Source organism: Cricetulus griseus, chromosome 3, assembly GCF_003668045.3.
Source record: "Cricetulus griseus strain 17A/GY chromosome 3, alternate assembly CriGri-PICRH-1.0, whole genome shotgun sequence".
Lineage (NCBI taxonomy): Eukaryota > Metazoa > Chordata > Mammalia > Rodentia > Cricetidae > Cricetulus > Cricetulus griseus.
In genome coordinates this window covers 100,369,745-100,396,415 of record NC_048596.1, presented here as the reverse complement: position 1 = coordinate 100,396,415, position 26,671 = coordinate 100,369,745, and the positions used below count along the sequence as shown (strand labels likewise).

The 26,671-nt window shown below is 49.0% G+C and overlaps 1 protein-coding gene across 1 annotated transcript in view; it reads right to left on the bottom strand.

The window, feature by feature from the left end:
* Positions 1-26,413, bottom strand: part of Dgat2 (diacylglycerol O-acyltransferase 2) — a 29,438-nt gene extending 3,025 nt beyond the window's left edge. Inside the window, exons 1-6 of the mRNA XM_027407744.2 lie at positions 26,071-26,413; positions 11,591-11,719; positions 6,885-6,992; positions 6,471-6,541; positions 942-1,146; positions 283-457 (exon numbers count right to left, since the gene is read on the bottom strand). Coding sequence (XP_027263545.1) covers positions 283-457; positions 942-1,146; positions 6,471-6,541; positions 6,885-6,992; positions 11,591-11,719; positions 26,071-26,191 — 809 coding nt within the window. The 5' untranslated portion in view covers positions 26,192-26,413. The remainder of the gene's footprint in view (positions 1-282; positions 458-941; positions 1,147-6,470; positions 6,542-6,884; positions 6,993-11,590; positions 11,720-26,070) is intronic.
* Between the last annotated feature and the right edge of the window lie 258 nt (positions 26,414-26,671).

Here is a 26,671-nt window from a genome sequence, read left to right as displayed (position 1 = left end):
TTTACACAAACCAAGTGCTTGCTCTACCACTGAGTCTCACATCTCTGACCTCTTAAATGGTAAGCCTGTTCACAGGTTCTATGTAGAAGCCTGGCCTCTCAGTTACCTGTGAGTGCCCAGGGACAACAGATCACATACATCTTTGCACCACCATCAACACTTGGACAAGCCAAGTCATGCAGTGTGAGCTCTTTCATTGCCTTCCTAGGTTCTGGGCACCACCCTCCAGAGACCTATTGTTCTGGGTAGAGGAAAATACTGGAGATGTGTGTAGGCACTCACCCATGGCGCAGGGCCAGTTTTACAAAGCCTTTGCGGTTTCGCAGGGTTACTGCATTCTTGCCAGGCATGGAACTCAGGGACTCAGCCGCACCTCCCACCACGATGATGATAGCATTGCCACTCCCATTCTTTGAAAGCAAGTAGTCTATGGTGTCTCGGTTGACAGGGCAGATGCCTAAGGTGAGGGAACACACAATCAGGATTGCTCATGGATGTATTCCCTATCCGTATATATAGTCAAGGATAAAATAAAAAATCTATAGGCGGATCCCAAACCTGTTACCCTCTTAAAAGGTATATGATCCTGCCTTCCTAAGCAATTCATTTTTCCTGATTCTCAGTTTACTTATCTATAAAATGGAGGGAAATGGTATGAAAGTCAAGCTGTTGGGGACCATAGATAGGTGGACACAGACAATAGGCAACACAATGGCTGGTATATCTAGAAAAGGTGAAAGAAGACTCCCTTTGGAAGGTGTCACCCATGATGAAACCTAGGACCGCTCTCCTGACCTTGCATATCTGCTGCAGGCTCGCTCTACCTCATGGACCAGTACCTCATGGGAATGGTACTTCACTTCCCTGTATTGCTATCCTCAATGGGGAGGCTCAAGCCTTGACAGTGGAGCCCAGCAGGAATAGTTGAAGTGGATTCTCACCTCCAGACATCAAGTACTCCCGAAGCACAGGCATCCGGAAGTTACCAGCCAATGTAGCCAAATAGGGCCTTATGCCAGGGAACTTCTTGCTAACTTCGGTAGCCTCTGTGCTGAAGTTACAGAAGGCACCCAGGCCCATGATGCCATGGGGATGGTATCCAAAGATATAGTTCCTTGTGGTCAGCAGGTTGTGTGTCTTCACCAGCTATAAGGAAACATGTGTTAGAACTGGCTGGGAGATGAGTACACCCAACAAGTGGGGAAGGGACCTGATGTTTCATGCCCTGTTATGCTTAGGAGCCCAAAGATTGCAGTGACTTTCCAAACCTGTTCCCAGACTTTCACTATTGGAAGCACAGTGCCAGTGGCTGGCAGCAACTGGGCTATGAGTCCCTGGTTGGGTGTTTTTATTTCCTAGCCAAACACAGCCTGAACCTACTACTTCATGCTCAACCAGCCTCCTGCTTGCCTTCCTCTTTCTAGGCTCTTTACCACAGTGACTTCCTTAAAACTCACATCCAGGCTGGAATACTCAGAACTAAAGAGGCATTCAGCCTTCACTGGGTATAGTTTGGATTCTGAGTTTGGCAAGTCGAGCCATGGCTTCAGGAATTTCCATGGAGGTATGGTCTGACTGCTCCCTGCATACTACAGGCTCTTCAACAGCTCAGAGGACAGGCCCACACAGCCCACCTCCCACCTCTTATACTCCAGTGTGGACAAAAGGATGGTACAGCTGGACCAATACAAAGTTCTTGCCAAGCAGCCAGGCTAAGCTCAGGTCCTGAGGCAGGCAGGCAGGCAGGCAGGCAGGCAGGCAGGCAGGACAAGACTAACATCAGCCCTCATGCCAGGCAGCCCTCTGGGAGGAGGGGGAGGCGGCTGGCTGTGTGGCTGTGGCAGCAGAACTACCGTACTGTACAAAGCTGTCATGGAATGCTTCAATTGATGACTGGCTTCCTAAGGGCCCACCACCTGCCCTGAAGCTGAGTACCTCTAAAACCCCAAACAATGAGGAACACCAAGCCTGAGATCCTGAGACAGCATTGCCAGGAGCACAATGGAGATTAGAGGGAGGAAGGAAAGTTTTTCTCTCCCTAAAACATCACTCTCTTTGATTAGAAAAATACTCAGAATTCTTTTTTTGTTTTTTTGAGACAGGGTTTCTATGTAGTTTTTGCTGTCCTGGAACTCTTTCTGTAGACCAGGCTGGCCTCGAACTCACAGAGATCTGCCTGCCTCTGCCTCCCCAGTGCTGGGATTAAGGGTGTTTGCCACCACTGCCCTGCCAGAATTCTTAAATAAAGGAAAACAAACAAACTAAAAAGTCTGCATTCATTTTTCATGCCATTGAAATAAACCACTTAAATCCTGACTGGCAGGCACTTTAAATGTATCCAAACTTCCCTTCCTAGGATAATGTGTTAATAAAAAGTCTCTCTATCCATATTTCCAACTGCTTTGCGAGATAAAACTTCCAGAAATACTGTTCCTGAGTTGAAGTGTCTGAACATGTTGGTTTGGGGCTGCCCTGCCTCAGAGAGGGGCGTTCCATTCAGACCATCCCCACCTGACTACTGGATGAATATTAAAAGACCCAAATTTCCTTTACTTCAGATATGGGAGCCTCCTACCTGAGTGCAGGTCCATCTGCTCAATTTGGGGAAGAGGAACGGTGCTGATGGCATAAGATGGAGGTGGGGAGGGATGGGACAGGGCATCTGAGTGGCTCTCAGCTCTGTGGCTGTAGTATGTGTAAATGTGAGCAAGCCTGCCTTGGTGTCATCCCTGTTGGGTGGGATACTAGTACACTTTCCTCACTTTGCCTTGGTAGAGCAGGTTTATGCTGCCTGGAAAACAACTCTCAGCTGTCCACCAAATAACCAGGAACGGCAGTGTGCTCAGCCAGGGCCAGGGTGGAGAACAAGGGAATACCAAAGGATCAGGGCACATGAACTGTGCAAGGTTGCGGCTGTGTTCTGCTTGAGACAGGAGGTAGCTAGTGCTTAGTCAACCAAGCACCATGGCCAGTGTCCACACCAAGGAAGACTCTGAGGTAGGAGCTGGGGCAACTGGTACTGGGTTAGAAACTCTCTCCAGAGCTAGTGGCTAGAACTGGGGGCCAAAGCAGTTAGACTGGAGTGCCCTGAAGATCTAGGTTGCTTCTTGATGACAAGCTAAACAAGTCTAGAGAGAGAAGTCATACCTCCCCTAGGGAAGTCAGAGCGAACCAACTCCACATATGGACAAGGGCACTCCAGTTTCATTTCCCCCCCCCATAGTGATGTCACCTCCTGGAAACCTAACTGGCTCTTTAAATAATTCCCTCCCTCCCCAAGGCTGCTATCTGATGGGATACATGGTTCATAACGTCCTTGGGGCACTGTACAGGTTAATGGCCCCTATGTAATACCAAGAAGAATAGGGGGGGACATTTGATATAGCTTTGATCTGTTTTCATGTCACTACTCTTCCCAGCCAGACAGAATGCCCACTCTGCAGGGAGGGCGAAGGTCACTGCTGCTGACTGTTCTGTTGACATGCCTGCTGGGAGGCAAAGTCCCAACCCAACAATGTTCAGGCCAGGCTTGCTGGTGAGTGTAAGCCTGGGCAGATTCCTGGCAGGTCACTCCCCACATCCTGCTCCTAGGACAGGCTTATTCCACCCCTATCCCCAGTCCCACAGAATTGCAGCAGCTTGCATAGGCTTACAGCAGGGCACAGCAGCAGAGTGTCTTGTGAACTTGGGACAGTCCTTTCTGGGCTCCAGTCTACACATGTGAAATGACCAGTTGGACAGAAAGCTGCTTTGAAGCCCAGAGAACCTTTCCCAGTCTCCAAAGGTCTTATTACCCCTTCAGGGAGAGGAGCCTCAGGACATGGGGCCACTTCTGTTATAGGAGCTTGTAGGCCAGTAGTGGCTGAAGGAGCCAGTCCTACCACTGCCAAAAGAGATGCCTTCTGGGCCAGCTAGGTGACTTTGGAGAAGGGAGCTCCAGTAAGGGAAATGGAGAGGGTGGGTACACGGGTCTAGCTGGAGATCTCTATTATATAACCCATGGCAGGAGCTCAGGAAAAAGGGGTGGAACAGGCAGGTCACACACAGCTCTCTGGCACAGTTTATTAGAACTGACGTAAAGCAACAAAGGGCAAGGGGTAGAGTCTGTCACTCAAGGTGAGGCCCAAGAACTTCATAGGGTAGCTTACAGGTGCCATCTGCCCTGTGCCCAACAGAACAGAGACAATGAGAATACAGGACTCAGTTGGGTCCTTTTTTTTTTTTTAAGATTTATTCACTCATTTATTTGAAGCAGAGTCTCACTATGTAGCCCTGGCTAGCCTAGAACTTTTGTGCTATGTAGACCAGGTTGGCCTTAAACTGCCTTTGCCTAAGATCAAAGGTATGTGACAGCACACCCCACCAGATTTTTTTATTTTTATTTTACTTGCATGAGTGTGCACCATGCATATCTGTGCACCATGTATGAACAGTGCTCACAGAGGCCAGAAGGTGGCACTGGATCCTCTGGAACTGGAGTTACAATTATTAGCTGCCATGTAGGTGCTAGGATTTAAAACCAGGTTCTCTGGAAGAGCAACAACTTGTCTTAACCAGCTCATCACATCATTTAGGTCTTTTGAAAGGGTAAAGATCAGTTGGAGTAGAACACCTGAATGTTCAGGTCCGACCAACCACCATCAGGTCACTTGGTGAGGGAGGAGAGCTACCAGCCTGCAGGGGGCTTCCTAGAATGAGACCACAGTAGCAGAAGGCACCAGCACTGGGGGCAGAGAAGACAGAGCAAAGCAGACCTAGTAGCATCTCCCATTTGCAGTTGAGGCAAATTGCACTTGGTAAAGCTGAGAAAGTTTTACTGAGTGAGAGAGTACAGTAGGATTCATTAGACGGTAAGCCCAAGGCTGACTCTCCTCCATCATTCATGGTCAAGAGAAAAGCCCAGCACTAGAAAGACCCCCAAAATGGCAGATCAGTATATTGAATGGCAGAGCAAGAACTTAAACCCTGGTTCTAACAGTCAAGGAGATTTGGGAAGAGGGTATCTTTCTAGTTGGGGAAAGATGTGGAGCCAAGTCCCTCACAGAGAAACGGGCAGTTAGGAATCATGCATAACCTTAGCTTGTATGTCAGAAGGGCTGGCACCGATGCCAAGGACTTGCAAGCAAGGCTTTGGCCCTCTGAGGAGGGAGGCCTAACTTCAGGGAACAAGAAAACCCTGGGAATGGCAGCAGTAGGCAGGGCTTGTGAGCAGCCTAGGGCTACTCCCACAAAACAGTGCAGTGGAGGAATGCGGAGCTACCTGACCACCTTCCCTGGGCAGCTCAGCTGGATGTCTCCATGACTGACTCACAACAACAAAAGCACACCACCCTGTGTCATGCACAGGCCACTTTCACACTCACACTGCCTCGTTTAGGCGCTCTGTCTTCTGCTGGGTGGCCTCTGCAGCAAGGGTGTGCTAGCACTGGGTGCTGAGTACTGGCCAGACAGGTCTTTCCCTGTGGGGAAACCTTCAGGCCCACTTACAGTCCTCTAGTGTATCACAGCTAGGTTAGTTATTCTGCCTTACCACCCAGCCTGCAGACCAGGAGGACACCAACACTATTGCTGCTGGGAACTCAGGTTCATCCCAGAGAAGACAAATACCTAGAAAACCAAAGTGAGTGCCCTCAAATAGCCAAGGGCACAATAGGAGGAAGCCCAGAGGGGACTTCTGTGTCCAGGAAGATAGCCCTACCCTGGATCATACTGGTCTCCATTCTCCCAGGGTGAGCACCTGTACCCCAGTTGATTCTGCTCTGCTGATTCAAGAGGTAGCACACCACAATGGAGGAACCCAGGCGCTGAGGCAGGGCAGCAACTGGAAGCTCTACTCAGCTGCTGACTGGCTTCACCAAGTTCTGCTATTCTCCAATCCCCCGGGATCCTCTTTAGTAGAAAGAGGATCAAATGGCTGCCTTCCTGGGAGCAGTATGGAAGGTGATGGATGCTCCCTTCCCCTCACATTCCTAACCAGCTGTTTTCAGCCTCAGGTTTATCCTCTCAGTTTCCCTGCCCCTTCCGGAGCAGTTGGGACATCCATCAAGAGGCACCTCACCTGCACTGACAAAGAGCTCCAGTATGAGGTGCTGGTGTGTATCCTGTCACTGTATGGGTGACAGAATACAATGGCCCACATTATAGAACCCTTGCAAGGCATAGAGTTGGCTACTTCTGGGGCAGGACCTGGGTGGCTGCAGATAGGCAAGTGCAGTCATGTTCATCTACAGTGACTCTGCTTCCCCTTGAGGCAGGAAATAGTAGTGCTTCCTTTAAAACTCTTGATTTCACATTACCTAGTCTGTATATCAAAAGCTGCCCCACTCTGGCATGGAGCCAGTAGAGCACGGACAGGTAGAGCACGGACAGATGCTCAGTGTGGGAGAGCCCAGACAGTTCAACTCAACACTGTCACTGTTCATACTTTCATCCGTTCCTGTCCTCCACAAGACAACACACCATGTCTTTACCTGGATGGGAAAGTAGTCTCGAAAATAGCGCCACACAGCCCAGTTTCGCACCCACTGTGATCTCCTGCCACCTTCCAGGAAACAAAACACAGTGTTGGGAAGGAGTAGTGTGGGGGACAACTGAACAATACAGGCCAGACAGAGCCAATGTGAACCCCTGAGGAAGGTGTCTGTCAGCCCACACAGCATTTTTGCACCTGCCCAGTGTGCACCTGCCCAGTGTGCCCCTTCCCACATAGCGAGCTGCTATGAAGACAGGGAGCTTTACATCACCCCACACCATACACAGCCCAGCCCAGGTCTTTCACAAAGTCGGTATTCCATAAAGGAGCAGCACCAGGAAGAGGAGTTGCTGCCCAGCAGAAGGAGCTTCCTAGGGTGGGGGAAACACGGGTAGGAGGCCCAGACCTTTACCTTTCTTGGGCGTGTTCCAGTCAAACGCCAGCCAGGTGAAGTAGAGCACAGCTATGAGCCAACAGTCAGTGCAGAAAGTGTACATGAGGATGACACTGCAGGCAATTCCTGTGGAGGCAGGACAACAGGTCAGGCTCTCAGGCTCTCAGAAAGGATGAAGCACTTCCCATGGCACCAATGTACTCCAGATGCCCAGGCACTGGGAGTGGTTGATGGGGTGGCTCAGGGATGAGGAGCAGGACCAACGGGCACAGGAGGGTCTTAGTGCTAAGGGCACCTGCGCTTGAGCTGGATGGACAATATGGGGAGACTTCAGCTTCTTGTGAAGCAATTCTTCCCCCCTCCCCTCTCTCTTCCAGATTTTTGAGATAGGGTTTCTCTGTGGCTTTGGAGGCTGTCCTGAAACTAGCTCTTGTAGACCAGGCTGGTCTTGAACTCACAGAGATCCACCTGCCTTTGCCTCCCAAGTGCTGGGATCAAAGGCATGCACCACCATCGCCTGGTGAAGCAATCCTTAATGTCTCCTTCTTGCGTGACCCCTTTGAGTCATTAAAGTAGGGTGACTTTTCTATTTTAGATGAGAACTTGACAGGAGTGACTTGCCCAGGCTTACCCAGAAGGACAGAAGAGAGCCAAGGTTCTCAGACTGTCACCACAGGGGTGGGGAGGGGTAAAAGGGGACACTTGTCACAGGAGGGCTGTCACTAGGCCAGAGCCAGAGCCCACTAGGGGCCCCTCTCTTCAAACACTTGGACTCTCCCAGGACACCTTCTATTTGTGTCCTTGGGACCTGCTGGCTGACCATGAGGCTGAATGGCCTGGACCCTGAGGGAAGGAGAGCCAGTATCTCATGTCCCACCCCTAGATGCCCTCACCAGGGCTTCTCTCTCCAATTTTTATCCAGCCTTTCAGCCCTACTCAGATCTTTGTTCCCTCCAGAGTGTTCCTCAGTATCAAACTCCCCACCACACAACCTGTATTTTCCACACTGCTACACACACATCTTTCCCCCTGGCATTCAACACAACTGGGGAGGGGACAGGGACTCAGGCTCCATAAGCCTTTCCATCCACAGTGCTAAGCCTGTTTTAGAATGTGTGTGTGTCCATGAAAAAGAATAAGTCCAGATGCAGATTTCTATGAACCTAAGAGCAGGGAAATTGTGGCCCTCACCATCCTCAGTCTACCTCAGCCCAGTCTAACTCCTGAATTGGCCTTTCCCTAGGACAGATAAAACCAAGCGACAGTTACCAGAAAACAGCATGCATTTTCCTAAGATAACTTAGCAGCGGCACACACAGGAGTTGTGTCTTGGGAAGCAACTGCAGCCCACACACCCTGTTGAAGATAATGTGGATCCCCCTAAGGCAGCTAGGAAAACAGTCCTTCGTATATTTAGGATGCATACAGTGCACTGCTCCAACAGTTTGCCTCAGGCCCCTTCCTTGGTCCCAGAAAAGGGTCCAGTCCACTCCAGTCCTAGCCTCCACAGGTGTCCAAGCAAAGAAAGGATCAATGCATTCCAGGTGGGTCAGGCTAGGCCCATGGAGTTCAGAAAGGGCTGTAGTGTGAACATCCTAAAGACCTTGCTGCCATCAAGGAGCCCAAACCCCACTGCTGGGAGGCTGGTCACTATGGGGAGGAAAGTATCCATACATACCTGTCCTTTCTGCATGACGAAGACAGAGAAGTGACAGAGGCACAAAGTTAGTATTCCAGTCCTGGTTCTACACAGCTGGGGGCTGCCCCTGCCCTCTCAGGATAAGCATTTTCTCACCACCTGCCTCTCCTGTCCAATAGAGCTCAGTCCTTGAGCACCTTTGGAGCTAGAACAAGGTGAGATTAAGCTCTCCAGCCCCAGCCACCAATATAGAAAGGTTTAAGAAAAAAAAATCTACCTGCTGGATGTAGTGGCACAGAACTTGATTCCCAGCACTCTGGAGGAAGAGGCAGGTGGATCTCTGAGTTGAGGCTAGCCTGGTCTACATACATACAAGCCAACCAGGGCTATATAGTGAGACCCTTTATCAAAAAACCTTATGGAGTTAGAAAACAATGAGCTATCCCATAAAATGTCTTCCTTTTGGGAAACCTACAACAGCTCCATGTCCCACATTCTTGGGTAACGAGGCTGACGTCCGCCAAAGCCACTGAGACCAAAGACATGGAGACACGGAGATTGTAACAGCCTGCTTGTTCCACAGAGAGAACATTCAGGACTACCTGCATACATCCCTGTACATGTATGCTACCTGTACATGGTAGCCACAAGCAACTCACACTGTAGAGCTCTGGCCCCCAGGCTGGTGGTACAAGGAAATGTGTGGGTGCTCTCTAGTAGGAGACACAGTAGCAGGGCTGTGGAGAGCAGGGACAGGACCAAGCAGACTTGGTGAGTTGGCCCTGCTATGTACTGGCCACTACTCATACCCAAGTCTCTACTTTCTTACAGAGAGCTGGAAAGATAAAGTGACATGATGTTGGAATTTAACAGATGATCTGTAACACAGTTAAGTATCTATGGATTTGTATGGGGGAGCAAAGTGACATCTAAGTTTTCTACTAGATTTACATGGAAATTGATCATTTCCTTCACTTAGTGACAAACTGCAGGAGTATTAGCAAAGCCTGCTGACACATACCAATAGATGGCAAAGCATTTTCATACTGCATTACAGCAGTCTCAGCAATCTTGAAGACACTTCATTTATTACTGAAGATTAACTGTTACAGCTGCTGATACTTTATAACTAAACAACATAATAAAAAATACATTACTAAGTGTCCATTTGGGTTTCAAAGGTTACATATTTATATTCCAGCGTTATTAGTTCCTTTAAAACCCAATGCATTTTATATTATACAATTAAAAGCACCAAGAAGGCCCACAGCTTTCTCCAATTCTAGAGGACTACATGGCACATTAGAAAAACAAAAAACTGATTAAGAGAAACAAGAAGGGTATCCATAGCAGCCTTTGCATGGCAAGCCTCTGCCAGCAGGTTTGGGACACAGTGGAAGGGAGTGGCTGGGACAGCTCATGTAGTAATTATCAGTAGCTTAAGCAGGGCTCATCACCTGCCCAGGTCTAGCTCCCACCTACACCAGCATGTTGGAAAGACACGCTGGGCCAGTTTCTGGGCTGTGACTGGGCCTCACAGATCATTAACCTACAGCTTTGGGCCAGTCCCTATGCTATATGGGATTGCACAATTTACTCAGTGCCCCACAGCTAAGCTCTGACCCACTAAGGCAAGGTAAGTGCTAGCTTCTAGTGCAAACAGAGACAATGGGCAAAGGAGACTATAGACAGAGGACTGAGAGGCCAGGGTCACTGCATTCTTGTCTTGGTCCTTCTTCTTTTCTTCTCCTATAACCCTGACAAGGCTCTGTCACCACTAGGTTCTTGCATCCTGTCTGAACAAAGAGAGGTTACACCATCTTCTTTACCCCTGGTATTCTAATAAGAGACCAAATGCAAGCCACACTCAAGGTCAGAGCCCTAAGGGAGCCAATTTAACTATCTGTCTCCAAACCACTATTTCTTCATTTTCCTGAGGCCATATGACCCTGTAAGAATTTGAGAACAGCTATAGCCTTAGCAGTGAAAATGTATACATGTATTTAATTTTAGGGGTTCAATGGATCCCAAGCCCACCCTAGGCTCTGTCCATTAATACTGGACCTTCACAGTAAGGGAATGCACTGGGCCTTGACTTAAACTCCAACTTCCCATTTAATGGGTGTCATGGTCTGCCACTGAACCTCTGAATTTCCATTTCCTCACCCACAAAGTAGAAATTGAAAAAAGATATTTCAAGGGCCTCACACACTGTGGGTTTTGCTCTGCAGTGTGGCCTCAGAGGCTCTATGCCTGCCATAAGGACAGCTGCTCACACCATCATGTGGGTGTCTGCTGAGCTCCCACCATCCTGGACAGTGTAAAGAGTGAGTGGCTGGAGGCCTGGCCACACGGTGTACTGCAGCAGGTGTGTTCATGTGCCCAGAAACTAACCTATGCTGAGGATATAAGGCCTGGGCATGAAGGTCCCAGGAGAGCAGTGTCTGCCCTCCCCCTAGATTCTAGGAAGGTACCCATAGGAGGCCTGTGAAGTATCTAGCCATGCCTGCAGAAACAGCATCCCAAAGCCACACAGGCAGCGCTGAAAGGCAGGGGAGCAGCTGGGGCATACATTCAGCAAAGGGGATTAGAATTGAAATTGGGATCTTGGGACACCATTCATCAACAACATTCCTGCAATGGGGACCACCACCAGAATCTGTGTAGCAGCTTTCAATCCTTATCTTCATTCCCCATGTGAGGGGAGGACCGCAGCAGCATCTTCACATGCCAGAGGAAAGAGCTCAAGAAGCCTACATAAAGTCAGAGCGTTTCTGGAGTAGGTCTCAAACCTAACATTGCACACTAAGGCAAAGCAACACACACACACGCTCTTTGCTGATAGGCAAGGGGCAGTCAGAAGGGTGCAGGCTTTGGGCATCCTATAGACCCAAATTCAAGTAACTTTGGTTAATTTAATCTGAAAAATAAAAGCCTTCCTACATATTCCATGAATTCATTAAGGTTTCTGGCATGCCTAATAGTAGAATATTTGACCAAAGATGGGAAAAGGCTGGGGAGAAGGTGATCTCAATGGGGATGCAACCATGTCACCCCTACCTCTACTCACCCTAGCTGTGCTTACCTAGCACCAGGAAGGACAGGACCCACTGCAGTACTGAGATGACCTGGAGCTGCTTTTCTACCTTGGACCTGTTGAGCCAGGTGACAGAGAAGATGTCTTGGAGGGCTGAGAGGATGCTGGAGCCAGTTCCTGTAGGAGGAGAAGATGTCAGTCTATAATGTATTACAAGCCTGCCTTCCAGCCTCAGACACCCCAGTACAACCCGCCTCCTATGGGTACCTTCCTAGACAGGTGAATGTGGGCCACAGAATCACAAATAACTGAATCCTCACTCTGCCACCAAATGTCTTCCTAATGGCTGCTTTACAGCTTAAAGGCCATAAAAACTGTGGCTTCCCTGTATCATCATTTCTGCATATAAAACAAAGAACATGGTAGTAGGGAATCTAAGAGCTAGTCCTGGATTTGGGCCACAGGGAGGCCAGTTCTCTTCCATCCCCAATGTTCAAATACATATCCTTCCTTTATCTGATCTAGTACAAATATTTAATCTTTGCTCTCTGTGTCTTTGAGGCCAAGGACAGAAGTTCAACATCCAATTTGCAATATTTTGTTTTGATTTTTGTCCAAGTGTACTTTGAGCATCCCAGTCCCTGCCCCACTCCCTTTATCCTGGACACCTCTTTCCATGGGGCTGACTCTATCATTCCCACTCCAACAACCAAGCTTACATGGCAACCAGCTGAAGAGAGATTAACATTCATCTCCCCAAAGTCCCCAAAGCTTGGGGCTTAGGGAGGATCCAGGGGGCATCTACTTCCCCTAAAGTGGGGGGGGCTATGTACCCCAGCACTGCAGATAGAACCCCAAGCTAGTGGTTAGAATAGTGTTTAAGGAAAGGTACACAGAACACAGGAAGGCACCTGATCTAGGGCTGTACACATGTTTGCTGCTAAGCAAGTGCCAAGACCAGAAATCTGGACAAAATGTGCTCAATTAGTTGGCACTGTATTTGTGCTCCCAGGCTGACCCCAGGACTCCAATAGCTGACAGGCAGTGTGGCCATGCAGCCTGGTGCCTACAAGAGAAGTGGCACTAGGAAAGAGCACAGGTGAGGCCCCAAGAGCACTCATTTCAGCTCTAGACTAAAAGGCGCAGAGGCCACTTCACACCCCAACTCTGCTGAGCCCAACAGTGTTCCTTTGTTCAGCACATCTTTACTGAGCGCCTATTGTATGCCACTCAAACATTCCTCCCTGCCACCCACTGCTAGAGGCCCAGGACAGATGACTCAGTCTTGTCCTTGAGGGTCGCCTGACCATTCACCTGGCTTATAAGCTGGGAAGAGGGAGAAAGGGGTCTAGGGAGTCACATTTGTGAGCCTTTGCTTTCTGTCAAAATCGGTAGTAGCAAGGTCACAGCCTATTTCAGAAAGGAATATACCTCCTCTCAGCTCAACTTTTAGGGATGAGGAGACAATGCCAGACTTCAAGGTGGACATGCCAGTCCTTTCACCTCTCTGATCTAATAAGCCTGGAGGAGAGGGTTTGGCACTGCAAAGGCAAACTCCTGGTTCTACTCACTATATGACCCCAGGGAATAGCATGCACAGGAATCAGTCATCATATACTGAACACTCAATAACACCCAATGTTCTATAGGAATGGTGGAACAAAAACTGGAGCCCACAGTCATTCCAGAGGGTTGGCATATTGCTCCTTCACCCCTTTTGTAACTCTCCTACTACCTTAGGTCCTTTTCCTCCACCAGACTTGCTCCTTAGGTTTCATCCTGAGCCCTAGAGGGATCATGCATTATAGCATTAGTAAGGTTATCAGAATAAGAACCAGGATTCCATCCAGGTGGTAGTGGCACTAAGGAGGCAGAAGCAGGAAGAGTTTAAGGCCAGCCTGGTCTAAAAGTGACTTCCAGAATAGCCAGGGCTATTATATAGAGAAACCCTGACTCAAAAAATGAAGAAGGGAAGGAAGGAAGGAAGGAAGGAAGGAAGGAAGGAAGGAAGGAAGGAAGGAAGGAAGGAAAAAATAAAACAGAACCCAGGATTCCTGCCTCTGCTCAGAGAACCTCAACTTTTGACATAGCAGCTAATGAATGCAAAGGACTCTGACTATGGGGCACAGGGAGTTGAAGGGTGGACCAAATTCAGGGCCTGGTACATATGTCCACCAGTTGAGCCTAGACAAATAGATTTGTCACAACTGAACCTCTAAGATATAGCCTAGACTCTTGATTCTAGACTCATCACTGCCAGCAACAATGGCCACAAGGGTTAAGCATACGTGCCCATTGGACAGGCTAGGTGCTCTACTGGCAGAAAAGACAAAAGGTGCTGTAACACTACCTTATCTAAAGCATGGTCTGGGGAACACCCCATCATATCACCTATGAGCAGGTTAGAAATGCCACGGTCCACTGAGTCAATTCTGCAGTTGTCAGCACTCCCAGGTAATAAATTTGAGAAACAACAGAAGTGTCCAAGTCTCACATAGAGTAAGGGAATGAGTATGGCAAAGCCTTCAGCTAAGCAGGAAGTAAGTGCAGACACTACCTGCCTTCTAATTATGAGCCCTACCACTACTGGATGCAGAACCTAGGCTATAGTTTGGACTAGTGTTTAGGGAAAGGCACACATGACACAGGAAGGCACCTGGAGCCTGCTGGGAAGTGAAGCCCAAGCCTGAACCCCTTATCCTACACTTGCAGGCCTTGAATTTCAGTCAGCACAGCCAACTATAGCTGGTGCAGTCTCCAGGGAGGCATGTCAAAACCCCTTACTGGTCATATGCCCCACCCAAACTGAGAAAACCTAAACTTTTTTTTCTCCAAAATAACTCAAATCCCCCTGATCTTATTAACTTGCTTACAAGTAGATAAGGGTTAGAGAGTAAAACCCCATTTTCTTCCAATTCTCGTCCCACTATACAGACAAAACCAAGGGCCTAGGACACTTCCCAAGTCCATATCCAAGCAGGCCAGGGCCCCTTCTTCTCCCATCCTACCTCACTGGACCAACCATCTACGGCCTGCCTAGCCAGCCCAAAGGGAATGCAGTCCAGGAAAGACCAGCTGCATTTCTACAAGGAAGCCCAGATCCCTGGAAAGGCTGGGGGAGGGCTGCAATACTACATTCCTCAGGTCCACTCCCACATCACTGCCTGGCTTTCCTGTCCCAAGTCCAGACTCCAGTGGGAGCCCCAAGAGGCCTAGCAGACAGCAATTGCTTCTCAAAGGCCACCACTCCCTGCGCTGATAGTACCCCAATGGAGAGGGCCACAGCAGAGATACAATCTTTTCTTCCCTGGGGACCACCAAAGCCTAGAACCACCAGTCACTTTCTTGCCACCTCAGGGAGCTTTTCTGTCTAATACCCCCTACTTATGCAAACTACACAGTTAATATTGTCACATGAGACCAGATGTGCCTGAGGCCAGGTCAATTCTGGGTTCCTAGTGCCTTGAAAGGGCCTGGCTGGTATTAGAAATAGGCACTCAAGCAAGACTTACTGAGAAAGGAAGATGAAGTCCATACTCTAGCCATTCAGGCCCTTAGAGCTCCTTCAATGCAGGGAAGAACAGTAAGAATGAGGCCTGAGGGGCCGCTGAAGATTTGACCCTCCATACCACCGGCACAAACAAGGTGTCTATCACCCCCATTCTGATGTTGCTTCAAGGCCTCTCAATCAGAGTGTGAAAGTACCTGAATCAAACCTACTCCTAGGCTTCTGGTCTCAAGTCCTTTCTCTATTCTCTCTGCTGTCATTCAGAGGGTAGACAGAAATAGTCTCATTTTCTTTTTGTTCGTGTTTTGTTTTTTACTGATTAGCTTTGGTGTTGTTGAGTCTCATACAGCCCAGGATGGCCTCAAACTTAAAATTCTCCTGCTGCAGCCTCCTGAGTGCTGAATAACAGGCATGCTACACCATGGCTACTGAAGCAGGCTTAAAGAGCAGGTAGAGGCAGCAGGCCTTTGGGTTCTAGTCCTAACTGTGCCACCAATTCCTGTGTCAACTTGGCCAAGTGACTTTCCTCCATTGGGGCTTTTTCCCTATCTGTAAAATCGAATGAGTTAGATCAAGTTCATGGTCCCTAATGTCCACCTCCTGGCCAGAATTTGGGCCCTAAAGTTCACCAGCTTGCAACAGCCCTAGGACAGTCACCTGGGGAACCAGGAAGTGAGGGTTCCCTTGCATATCCCTAAGGCATAATCAGCCTTTGATACCTGGTTGTCAACACTTCCTCTACTTCAGCTTGGTTGGCAGAAGTCCAGCTGGTGTGGAAGCTACAATCAAATGTCACCACCTCCATTCCCAGCCTGTTTGACTCCTGGGAGGGTGGCAGAGAGTCTTAGCATTCAGCCAAGTCCAGCTTCCTCATCCCTCAAGCCTCCCTGGGCCCACCCATTCTCCTCTGCTCTCCCATACAGCACCAGTTCCACTGAATCCCATGTATAGCTACTTGACAACTCCCCTCTAACAGTGACTTGTGAGTACCAAAACCAGACCTGATTCATCTGTGTATGTAGAACCTCACACAGGGTTGGGGTGGGGAGGGTTATAGAGGTTTGCTGTATGGCTGGACAAATCCCACAATGCCAGGCTGAGAAGGTTGAATGCACAAGTTGTACTGGGCTGCTTTCAGCCAAGCCAGCCCTGCTATGAAAATGCTGGAGCCTTTCCTGCCTTCTATAAGCATAAGTTCCCTGACTTGTGACAGGAACAGAACCTCTACTTGCAGGTTCTGTTTTTCACTTGCAGACATCATTTTTCACAGGAGAGATAAGGCATAGCATAGAACAAATAGACCAGTCCTATGAAGCAAAGACTCCTGCAGGAGGCTGATGTGGGGCACTGATCCTTGCACACAGCTCATTTTTAACTCCATGTCTGGAGGACAGATGGAAGAAGAATGCCAAAGAGCCCCAGAGGCCCAGAGCGGATTTCTTACCATTCTATGCCATGTCACAACACTGTCTCACAGCACTCCTTAGGAGGGCAGACACAGCAAGAAGGAAAATAAAGCATGATGAGACCTCACTGGTTACTTAAGGCAGGTATTTGGACTCCAAGTCCCTTAATCACTTGAACAATGCCATGTTACAGAGGGCTGGTCCCCAAATAAACTTGGTGGTGTACACCCAAACTCCAGATAACACTGGGTGAGAAGGGCTGCCTGCTCTGCCTACACCATGTCCCACTATCACATGGGCAGTTCTGTGCAGACTGGCTGTATGAGGGTGAGCCCCACCCAAATGCTCCTAAGCTCTGTGGTGAGGTCATAAGAGCTGCCGATCACAGTGAACCCAACAGCCACCTTCTCAGGGCCCAAGAATGGGAGTGCTCAGGACTGCATGAGAATCTCTCTGTTCAATATCTATTATCAGTGACCAAGGAGGCCCCTCCGCAGGCTGATGAAAACAGTTTCCTGGCCTCCTCTCATCCTTGCCTAAGGTCAGAGTCTGAATCTAAGCCTCCCAGTTCTGGGGAAAGGACCAGCTCTGTTCTGTCTGGGTCTGTGACCAGAGGTGATGATTAAACCTCTCTGAGTGTAAGAACCTCAGGGGGGTTTGGAAAAGATTGAGAAAATGTATGGGAGCCTGATAGATAAAGGTAGAACTACTACCAAGCCTGATGAGCTGAATTTGATCCCTGGGACCCACATGGTGGAAAGAAAACCAGCCCCTTCAAGTTGTGCTCTGACCTCCACACAGGAACTGTATGTAGAGTACACGTGTACATGCATGTATATAGGTAACAAACTGATTTTAATGTATGCAAGGTACGGGTAGCCAGTTAGTTGAGACTGTTGCTGCTTTCACCTCCCCAGGTGGAAAGGGTATAAATAGTGAGCAGACAGCTTTTCACAAGGCACGCATTAGGTGTGTCAAGGCTGTGCATTAGGAGAAAAGGTACAGAGCTTGCTGTGAAAGGAGGCTCTCCAGGGCTCTGAAGGAAGACTGGAAGGGGACCAGAGACTGTAGGTATTGGAACTACCAAAACAAAGAGAGGGTTCCCAGAAGGCTGGGTCAAGGCACATGATCAACAATCCAGAAACGGGGGAGGGGTATCGGAATATCCCAAAGAGAAGTTGGAAACAGAGGACTGTCTCGTCAAAGTGCTATGACAGTAAGGCACAAAGCACAAGCGCTTACTTAAAGGTGCTGCCAGGCAGGGAGGGTGTTAGTGGGGGTAGGAGATTGCAGGAACTCATGCCCCACCTGCCTGGAAGCTCGGATACTGCCAAAAGAGAGAATGAGATATCCGGTGGAGACGAGAGCTATAAAGGAAAAGAATTTGAGGCAATGAGCCAGAGCCAGGGGCAGAGAGTCCCCTGCCTGTGGAAGGGAGGGGCGAGCATGTATTGGGAAGCATGTAGTACACAGAGCAGGTGGGAGGTCATGACTCTGGACAGCCTACATGGCTTCTCTGACACCTCCACAACAAGCATCTGTGCAGGGGCTGCACCCAGGAGAAGTCCAAAGAACAGGAGTCAGGAAAACTGGCCTCCAACACACAGGAAGTGTGGCTTGGATGAGTCACTGCCTACACAAGCCTCAGTTTCCTCACCTGTGCAGTAGGGCTAATACCTACCTCGGCAGACTGCTGAGGAAATTAAGTGAGATAATGTTAAGGAAGAACTCCATAAAAAGCAAGGATCTGTGTGAGTGACAGTTAATTATCAAGTGGGCCTCAGTGTCCTTCCGTTTTCTTAAAGCAATACAAACCCTGGTTCTAATGCTTCTTGCAAATTGCTACCCTTCTTGAGACCCAGTGTCCTCCTTAGTTATGGGTCCCTGTGAGGAACCCAGTAACTCTGGGAAGTCCAATCAGAACTTGCCCAGCTATTAAGTCTGGAAAGAGCTAGAGAGCAGAGGCTTGAAGGGCCTCTGGGGCTCCCTGAGCAGGAAGGCATACTGCTCACATTCCCAGCCTCCAAGGATACTACATTTAGCCCACGTGGACTGAAGCTTTGCCTTGGTTTGCCTCAAGCTTGCCTAGCTTTGCCTCAAGTTACTCCAAAGGAATGGGCACAAATTGCATGGCTATAACAGGTGAACCTCAACATATTCCTGGGAGGGTCAAGACAGTCAAGTGCCAAGTGATGCAACACCTTTGAGGCCAGAGGTAGCTAACTCTCTTCTGGGCGGCCTCAGGCAGGTACTTTCAGCCAGAGTCCATACATGTAATAGTGACAGGGCCAGACATGGTGGAATTGACAGCTCTGGAAGGTTATGCCTGTTGTTACTAGAGTCCCACTCCAGTGCTGGGCTCTGTCAATCCATGTGCACAGGGTGTTACCAACCACTCCCTCACATGCTTTGCCAGGGACTCTCTTGACCCAGCCTGCAGTGCCACCAAGTATTCTCTTCCTTCCAAATCTGGTCAGTTGTTCAGCACATACAGGGGAACCCTGTCAGGCACTGACTCCTAGCCAACTAGCCTATCCACCTTCCCCCTGGGAAGTCTTCCTGTGCTCAATTCAGGATGAACTGGTCATGCCCGACAGGTTGCCTGTCACTCCTACATTCACAGCCCTTTTCACTGTGGGAGGTGTGTATTCACTTGTGGGAACTATGTCTCACTCTGGGTTCCTATGCCCAGAATGGAGCTATATATACAAAGAGCAGGTGCATAGTCTATGTGTGCCTGAATGCTTGGAGGCACTGTAATAAAAAGGGCCTGTGCCAATGGGTTAAAGGGAGTGCCAGAGGGAATCAGGAAAGGTCTAAGTAGAAGGATGAGACAAAGCCAGGGACAACATGGAAGGTTCCAGAAAGAAATCCAAGTACCCTGAACCAAGAGGGACACTTCCAGTCTCCATCTCCCTTCTACTTCTCAGGCATCTGCCAGAGGCAATTAGTCTTGGACGCATACCCCAGACATAACAGGGGTAACAAGGCTATGAATTATAGACAAGGGGCCTGAAAGGACCTGGCTGGCATAGAGAGATGTCCCCAGTCTATCCTGGGAAGGGGATATCAGATGAGGTATCAGTCTAATAAGAGGAAGGCACAGGGCCCTGCAAATGGCATCTACAAAGGGAGAAGGGGCATAAATTTGAGGACTTAAGTGCAAAGGTCTAGTCAAGCTGCAGCAGAGACTGAATCTGAAGGAGCAGCGAGGAAGGCAGGAGGACTAGAAGGCCATGAAATGCTGACCTTAATACCAGAAAGAGCTAGCCAATACCCCATTTCTTCCAACAACTTAGACAAGGCAGAAAGCTAATCCCAACACACTGGTGAGTTCTTTCCCAGAGGGGTGAACAATCTCCTTTAAGTGTTGTTATGGAAATTATGTGTCCTAAAATAGTGCCCACAGTGACATCTGGCACTGCAGGTCCCAATTCCAGCCATGCTGTGCTGGTGGAAGTACCTGGTCATGCTATCATGACCTGTATATTATATTAGGAGCCTGCTACAGGGAGCCCAGCATCCCAAGTCTGCACAGATTTTCTGGGACCCTTCCTGCTCTAAAGGTCTGTTTCCACAACACTAAATTAAGGGGTAAGGAAAGAGCAGATGAGGTTTGAGGTCTTGTCAACTTAGACCTTCTGTACTCTGCTAGAATTCACTAATGGCTTTTAATCTAAAACAATCCTTCTAATGGGAACATTGACCCCTACAAGGGTCATTCCAGAGGTTCTGGGTTTAACATATTTAGTTTTCATTAAATAGTGTGAGAGTCTTGGAAGATAAAAGACAAAAAGGTAAGTCTTTTAGAATGCCAGGTTCTCAACACCCAACCAGGACTGTGACATGAGTGCATGAAGACCTGAGTGGCCCATTTCCTCCACCCCCACTTTCTGGCCCAGCACATTCAAGAATACTGGAGTAGGAGGGGCTGCTATGGCAACACCACCAGCTTGCATATGCGTCACCAAGTAGTCCCCAAAATAGGCCATTATGACAATCCGTGGGGAGGTAAGTTCCTGTGGGGCACTTAGCTGGGCCCCAAGGAGAATGAAGCCCCATTTTCTGGGATGACACTATGGGTAAGAATGAGGAAGAGCAGTGGGACAGGTCTGGCAACACATTCTCCAGTTGATCTGGAAGGAACCAAAGGCACCGACCTAGGGAGCCCTCCTCACTGCACTGAGGATCTGAGGCAGTGTTGGAAGAGGATACAGAGCAAGTTCCCGCACTGGCTCATAATTACAAACTTCTCTAATGAGAACAGGCCCTTATGCTTCCTGCTTCTGTAGGTTGGCACAAGGGTCTCCAGGTTCAGCACCATAATGGGAAAAACATTTTTGCCACAACCCTGTCCATTTCACATGAAGGGACTAAGAATCAGCAAGAGGCAGCGGCTTGCTGAGGCTACACAGACCTTCAGTGGTAGCGTAAGGACTACACACACCTAGGCCTGTCTCCCAGTCCCAAACTCCCACAGTAGTTCCATACCATGGGTACCTAGGAGCGCCACAGATCAAGAAACTACCTACCCCAGGCTCCTCTCCTGGGACTCTTGAGTCTTCTAAGGCAGATGCAGATTAACCCTTACAGGCCAGGACACAACATTCTCTGTCTCATTTGTCTTTACTGAGGACTAGACTGGCCCACAGTCAGACTGCATTTCCACCCAAACTTGTGTCTCTTTAAACTATTTCTCCTTATGCCTAGGATATCTTTTATAAAGTTATAGTGTGTGTGTATAGGTCCAATGACAACTTTTCAGAGTCCTTTCCTTCTACCATTGAACTCTTGAGTGTGATCAGATGTCAAGGCAAATGCTGGGCCATCTCACCAGCCCTACTTCCATGTCCTTATCTGCCTTGCTAATGCCATTTTATCCTTCACAAGTCATATTGAGCATCACCTCTCCTGGGAAGCCTTCCCTCAGTCCAAGGCGATTTAGTTCCTGATCCTCCAGACCCATAGTTACTCCTTCTTTCCTCCTGATCACTGCTCAGCTCCCTCTGCACATCACCTCAATGTGTGTACACCCCTCTGGCCTTGCTTTCTGAAAGTCAGGCATGCTGACTGACACATAAGAAGCGCTCAGCCACCAAACTGTGAGCCCACACCCTGGAGAGTCTACTCCAAGAACAAGTTTTCACACACACTGTTTTCATGAAGTAAGATAGAATCTTTGATGAAGCCAAGGACGTAGGCCACTTAGGATTCCCAGGTTCCCAACACCCTGGAGTTACAACCAGACCATAACATGACTGCTTTTAAGGACCCCACAGACCCTCTGTCAACAGTGTTATGACTTCCTGTATGACTTACAAAAAAAAAAAGGTTAACAAATCAGTTAACAAAACACTTCCCACTCACCTTAACTGAATTTTTTGTTGTTGTTTTTGTTTGCTTGAGATGTTTTTTTTTTTTGTATAGCGTTGGCTATCCTGGAACTTGGAGAGCTGCCTGCCTCTGCCTGAGTGGTGGGGATTAAAGGCGTGCACCACTACAACCAGCTTTGAATCTATTTCAAAACAGGAGAATGAAATTGCCAGAGGCAGTGAACCCATCATGTCCCAGAGAGAAAAGCAGGTTCTATAGTCTGGAACCATGCGGGCATCATGGATCACCTGGCTCTCCCCACTTGGCACACGGCTCCCAAGGCAAGCTCTTAACCAGACTGTCAATGTCTTTAGGACACTCAGCACATACAGGCAAAGAGGCCTAGGGAAAGCTAAGGAATTACACCAAAGCTGAAGACAGGGCTTCCTGCCAAGAGGACCTGGGAAGTCCCACTAATGATTCATTCACTCGACAGATACCTACAAGGGTTCCTACTACTTGCCTGCATAGTGTTAGATGCTAAGAAGAGGACACTGAGGACAAATGGGGCCCCTGGTCCCAAGGGCTGACAGTGACCAAATGGTAAGTACATGCGACAACTAGGTAATGATAAGGACTACAAAAGTAAAAAATCTGGGGACATGCCAAGATCTGAGAAGGGTAAGCAAGTGCAGAGACCCTAAGATAGAACTGAATTATGGACAAGATGGAGGGTCAAAAAGATGACCAGCACATGGCATGGTGGCCAGGAGGTTATGAGGTGGTGGAAGGTGTTCAGGCAGCCTCATACAATATGAGGTTTGAAGTAATGTGGGGGCAATTCATCTAGCCAGACAAAGTTCTATAGGGTGTTGGTAACCCTATCCATCAAGCTTAGGGAAACTTCCTCAAAAAAGCTTGAGGAGACACCATACCTATCATGGAGTTAGGAAACAATCAACACTCATTTGGCAACTGCATGGCACACATGCTGCTCAGCTCTCAGTGTTGCTGTCCCCACACCTCTTTGGCTTAAGGAGGCTCATAGGCACAGATGGAGATGGATCAGAGTTCTAGCGTGTCTTTCACACCTGGTCTAGTTCTTCTGGGGACCTCAGTTTCTCATCTGTACTATGAAGGCTGGGCCAGATCCAGCACCAACGGGTAACTGTTGTTTTATAACTCAAGTACTTGCTGCTGAATTTAGGAGTGGGAGGGCTAAGGTGCGGCAGAATTTCCACACTTGCCATTGAGTCACCTGCTAATAAAGCATTACACTTGGCCCTCCTTCCCAAGCTTAGATGAGCTGTATGCAGTCTCTGCAGCTGGGGGAAAAGCTACACAGAATTGATGGTGTAGGGACAGGAGTGAGGTTTTCATTCTGTGGTCACAGGACTGTGTTAGATGATTGCCAGCCCTCCATTCCAGAGTTACCCCCAACAATCTGACTCCACCTAGCATATTCTTAGGGACAGGGAGCTCCATCTCCACTATCCAGTCATCACAATTGTTGCAATTTTTCTATTAAAACCCGGACTATGACAACTATGACTCCACCCCTGTTCTAGGATTTAGGGCCACACAATGTACCAGCTCAGAACTGTACTACTCACTCTGGGTCCTGGACTAAACCCTAAGAACAGCCAGAAGCATTCAAGGGCTCTACCCCCATCCAAGGGCAAAGGCAGGGATGTACATGGATTTAGCTAAAGCTTCCAAGCCACAGTCCAAGCCAGTCATTCAGAGATTTAAAAATATCACCACAAGCCAGGAGTGGTGGTGCACACACCTTTAATCCCAGCACCCAGGAGGCAGGCAGGGGGTCCTTCACGTTAGGCCAGCCTAGTCTACAGAGTGAGCTCCAGGACAACCAGCAATGCACAGAGAAACCCTGTCTTGAAAAGCCAAAGGAAAAAAAATAGCGAAGACTCACTCTCTCCCAACAAGGCACAACCACCTAAGCATCCATCAAAACAATAGTCACCGAGTTATCTATGTAGTTTCTCACCCATCATGGAGCTTCCCTTCCCAGAATCCATGCTCTCCTCCTTTCTTGAACACTGTCACTACAGGGTGTTCAGTGGGAACTGATCTTCTGAGGCAAACTAGGCCACTAGGGAGTGTCTCCAAAGGACCAAGGAGGTACAAGAGGCCTCTTAGATGTCAAGATAACATAAAATTTGCTTGAGCATCCTCCCCTACCCCACCTAGTCTTTCACCAAAGTAGATCCCATAGAGCTAAACTGACTAGTTTGCATTTCATATTAGTCTTTGTTAGTCTATGAGGTAATTACACCCACTTTTTTTCCCATTGTATTTAAGGTTGGACAACAATATGGTTGTTGCTCAAAATCATCTGATGGAGACTATAAATCTCCCTGAGTTAAAAAACAGTCAAAAACATGTATTGATCAGGCTTCCTGCTCCTGGAAGACAGACAGCCCAGGAAAGATATCTCCAAAGGGACCACAGTAGACAGCAAACCCATCCCATTACCTTACAATGAGAATATTTTAAAAGCATGAACATAGGCAAGTCACTTCCTTCCCCATCAAAAGGCACAGTAAAGAAGATACTATAGGTTAGTACGTGGGGCAGCTCAAACTGCTTGCCCCTACAACAGAAAGTTCAGTACTTCTCCAGGGGCGGATAATCACAACAGTCAACTAGGACTAATGCCTATGTCATTGGATAAACTGTGATGGAGGTCCAGCATGGGTTACCTTGCAGCCACCAGCATTCATTCAAGAAATGACTGACAAATGGCAAGAAATATTTGTGACTAAATAGTAAGACGAAACTGGATTTAGAACTGTATCTATAGCATGCTCTGGACTTTATATAGTATGTACTAATAGAAGTAACCTGGGAAGTGGTGGAGTATGCCTTTAATCCCAGCACTCAGGAGGCAGAGGCAGGTAGCCAAGGACAGGCTCCAAAACAATACAGAGAAACCCTTGTCTCGAAAACCAAAACCAAAACAAGCAAACAAACAAGGTAAATCAGCTATCTGGTGATTACTTTTGTGTGTGGGGGGGGCAGGGTTTCTCTGTTTAACAGCCTAGCTGTCCTGGAACTCACTCTGTAGACCAGGCTGGCCTCAAACTCACCGAGATCCGCCTGCCTCTGCCTCCCAAGTGCTGGGATTAAAGGCGTATGCCACTAACGCCCAGCTACCTCCACTTTAAGATTCCCATAATTCCAAGTTCCCATGAACTGGAACTCCCAGGCTGGTCTCCAACTCAATAGATCCAACTGCCTCTGCCCCCAGAGTACCCACCACTGCCCTGCTAAGTAAGGGACACCTTGAGTAGTATGCTCTTCCTCCTTCATTTTCTCCAACTACAGCTATGGAGTGAGGGATGCTTTGCCTTGTATGGGAAAAGCATTGGTGTGATTTTAATTTTGCCCGTGGTTCACTGAAGGCCTCAGTTCTCCCTTGAAAGAGGATCTTCAAGAAGGAAAACCAAGCCCAGTAGAGTTCCATCCTTGTCCACAAAGTGAGTTCCAGGACAGATGGAGCTACACACAGAGAAGCTGTCTCAAAAAAAAAAAAAAAAGAAAGAAAGAAAGAAAGAAAACAAACAAACCAAAAAAACCCAAGGGGTCTCCCACCCCACTTCTAAGTATGTCAGACTCAGGGTTGCTGTTGAGTGGGCTCCGCAGTCTGGCTTGGCACACATAAGCTGGGGCAGAGGACAGTTGGGGCACACCTGTTCCAGGCAGGCATGTTCTCCATCCAGTGGCTGTTTCAGGGGATTGCAAAACCCTTACACCCTGCTCCATCCAGTTTCTCCCAGCCAAGTCCTGCTCCACCTTGTGAGAAAGAACAGTACTGGGGGCTGAAGAGTGAAATATCACTAATAACTGGGGAGAGTGGGTGGTGTCACCCTCATCAGCTGGGGGATGGGAAGTGATGTAACACATGTTGCAACATTGGTGAATACCAGGATGGAGAATGAACCCAGGCTTGACTAGGATACCAGGTTGCCTGGCTCAAACTGGAAACCCTCATCCCAGACAGAAATGACAGGATGCAGAGTCGGGCTCCGCCAAAGAGAAGCCAGTCGTGGTGGCACACACCTGCAATCCCAGCATTTTGGGATGCTGAGGCAGAAGGATTCCGAGTTGGAAGCCATCCTGAGATACAAGGTGAGACCTTTTTAAAAACTGGAAGTAGTTGTCTGAAGTGGCTAGCCGTACAGTACAGCGCAGCATGTCTTAGTCAGAGTCCCTTCCTGAAAGTCGTCTTTTCTGCGGATACCCCCAGGATTTAAGACCCCGGGGTGACTGACACTCACCCCATCGCCCAGACCCCTCGCGTGACAGGGCAGATCCTCCATTCTTGTTCTCGCTGCCGGCAGCTTCGGCCCGACGCTCACCCCGCAGGACTCCGGAGTAGGCGGCGATGAGGGTCTTCATTCTGAAGCCGGTCCGGTGCACGTCACGGCTGTGCAGAAAGCCGCCTCACGCCGCGTCCCTGGCCCATGCCCCGGCCGCCGGGGCCAGGGCTTCGCGCTGAGCTCCGGGAGCCGGGGAACAGCGCCCAGGCCGTGGCGGAAACCGCACGACACCCGAGGCAGGCAGCCGCCGCCAACCCAGGTGAGCCGAAAAGCCAGGGAAGCGCGGCCACGGCGCCGAGCGCCGCCGCGCGCGCACTTTATAACCTCACAACGGGGCGGGCCGTGACGTTAGGGCGGGGCGGAAGGCTCCGCCCTGGACCGTACCATGTCCTCGCGGGGGGTGAGTCTCCCGAGGCTAGGCTCTGTGCAAAGCGCAGAACAACGCCAAAGCTTGACCAGTGTGGAACAGAGTGCAGTAAGTATGAGGAAGGGAGCTAGAGTCCCGGTGCATGAAAGCACGCCTGGTTGTTCTAGCGGCCGCCTTGTCTTCCTCCTCTTC